This window comes from Papaver somniferum, chromosome 6, assembly GCF_003573695.1.
Source record: "Papaver somniferum cultivar HN1 chromosome 6, ASM357369v1, whole genome shotgun sequence".
Taxonomy (NCBI): Eukaryota; Viridiplantae; Streptophyta; class Magnoliopsida; order Ranunculales; family Papaveraceae; genus Papaver; species Papaver somniferum.
Window position 1 is genome coordinate 166,828,336 of NC_039363.1, and position 2,696 is coordinate 166,831,031.

The 2,696-nt window shown below is 37.9% G+C and overlaps 1 protein-coding gene across 1 annotated transcript; it reads left to right on the forward strand.

Annotated features, from left to right (window-relative positions):
- Positions 1-358: 358 nt before the first annotated feature.
- On the forward strand, positions 359-1,693 carry LOC113291765 (putative F-box protein At2g02030). The gene has a single exon (XM_026541260.1). The coding sequence runs from the start codon at positions 359-361 to the stop codon at positions 1,691-1,693; it is 1,335 nt and encodes a 444-aa protein (XP_026397045.1).
- Positions 1,694-2,696: the final 1,003 nt, after the last annotated feature.

A 2,696-nucleotide genomic window follows, 5' to 3' on the forward strand; every position in this document is an offset into this window, starting at 1 on the left:
TAATAAATTCTGAAAAAAAAAGGTGGCATTTTCTTGAATCGGGATATGCAAGTGTGTCAGTTTCTTAAATATCCCTTTATTATCTATAGTTGGGTCAGTACATATATTGATATATTCCCAGGTCTATGTGCAAGTTTTGTTGAATCATGAGGTAATAAAGTTCGAGCTAGTTTTGGTAACTCAACCGAAACTAGTTAAGTTTTGGTAACTCAACCGAAAAGTGGGACTTTCCCTTTTCGTGGGATAGAGATGGTATAAATATCACAAGTAAACCTTCGTCAGAGATCAAATTGCTCTTGCTGCTCAATCTGTGTACGTAACCAAAACCCTAGCAGGGAACGAAGAAGTTGAAACTAAGATGAAGCAATGCATCATGATACCCAAAGAGAATAGAAAGATACTCAAAGTTGCACTGGGTGATCATGAATTAACAGTCTGTGAGATATTGAGCAGACTCCCGGCCAAATCACTTGTAAGGTTCAAGTGTGTATGCAAAAATTGGGAATCTTTGATTCAAAAAGATCAACTCTTCAGTGATTTACACTTCAACCGGTCACAGACACACAGTTGTAGTGGTACTACCTCCCTTCTCATCTGGGTGTCATCTCTATGGGATAGGACTGAACGTAACGAACGGTGTTTGTTATCCGCGGAATTACTACTCCCATATGATAGCAGCGGTGAAGGAGGAGGAGCATCTGTTCAGAGGAAAATACCTCTCAATATAGGAGTTAATCCTGTTTCTGGAGTAAGCATGCTCAATATTGTCAATGGTTTGGTTTGTCTTATAGACGGCGATTCACATTCTACTTGTGTATTTAACCCTAGCACCAGAGAATCAACACCCTGGATCAAGTCGATGGTTATTCAAAAACAAGAAGAACAAGGTGGGATTTTAAAGCGTGATAATAAATTTAGTAATTATTATTGGAATAAATTCGGGTATGATGTTGCTACCAGGGACTACAAAGTGGTATCGCTTTGGAGTCGGATTGTAGGACCTACCAAGACAAATTGGGTGTGTGAGATCTTTAGCTTGAGAGACAAGTCATGGCGACTCATCGATGCAGTCCCATCAGTTCTTCCCTTCTACCTACTAAGATCTGTTTATGCAAATGGTTCCATATACTGGTTTCGTGCTGACGGTACACCGTTGATTGTTGAATTAAATTTTGTTACCGAAAAGTTTAGAGAAATCTCAGTTCCCAGTCCTGTCATCACTGGTTTCTGCAATCAATACAAGACTGCTTTAGTGGAAGTGGATGGCCGTTTAGCTCTATTTACCAAGGATGTACGCCCTAGTTACAATTACATATTGAGAAAGAAGGAACATGAGGATGACGTGAAGATGTATGTATTGTATGATGATCAAGACAGTACAAAGAACAGTACTGCTACTTGCAGTACTAATTATCACTGGATGCCGGTGTCCTTCGCAAAGCCACCTTTTGATTGGAAGCAAGATATGTTTCCGAGAGATGATTTTATTATACCCATTCCAGGAACAGACATATTCATCGTAAGACCGGATGACGATTTCTCCTTCTACTATTACAATTGGAAGAAGAAGAGCTATAGCAGGAAGTTTGAATTAAATGGAACCAAGTCTTTCTTCAATAAGAAATCCAATAATGGAGAACGTGATCATATCAGCTTCTCTACTTTCACGGAAAACCTCATGCCGCTAAATTAAAGAGCACGGTTGGCGTTCCTTGTTTATCGTCATTTTAACTTGAAACTGATTATCATCATTTTGTGTCCAAACTACTTTACTTGAAGAAAGTGTCAAAACATAGGGTTGCATGAGTAGAATTTTTTTTTTTGTAGCAAACCATGACTTGCTTATACTACTGGGAAGGGTGCAATCTTGGACATGAGCGATCCTCATTTAGAAGGATGTGTAACTAATCCGATCCTATACTCCTCTTTCAGTATAACAAATTTTACGCATGGCAATTTAAGGTCGCAATTGTCGGTTTTGAGTTACCTTGAAGATGTTTGGGTCACGAGAAAGTATTACAAAAAATTCGTATGAGCTATGGCATCAAAGAATGGGACATCCGGCAGAGAAAGTATTACAAAAGATACCAGCTATGAGTAGGTTAGTTAGGAAGAATAATAGTGCTTGTGATGTTTGTCCACGAGCAAAATATCGTCGAAGTAGTTTCCTAATAGTCAGAGTAAAGCTAGTTGCATATTTGAGTTAGTTCATTTGGATTTATGGGGGGATTACAAGACACCTTTGTCTTGTGGAACTCATTATTTTTTAACAATAGTTGATGATTTTTCAAGAGGTGTGTGGATTTATTTGATTAAAACTAAAGTTGAATCGGTATTTCTTAACTTTATTGCTCTTATTAAACGTCAGTTTCACAAGGAAATCAAAAATGTTAGGAGTGACAATGGAACAAAATTTAATGCTTTGCGTGGTTATTGTAAGACCAATGGAATCATATTTGAAATGTCTTGTGTTGGTACACCCCAACAAAATGGGAGAGTTGAGAGAAAACACCAACATATAATGAATGTTGCAAGAGCTTTGAGATTCCAAGCTAATTTACCAATACAGTTTTGGAGGGAGTGTGCATTGACTGCAGCATACTTAATTAATCGAACACCAACACCTTTGCTCAATAATAAGAGTCCATATGAAATTATGTTTGGAAAGTTACCTCCATATGATCAGTTGAGAGTGT

Bases quoted from the DNA above. Each gene is read 5' to 3' on its own strand.
- LOC113291765 (XM_026541260.1), top strand. From the start codon at position 359: ATGAAGCAATGCATCATGATACCCAAAGAGAATAGAAAGATACTCAAA.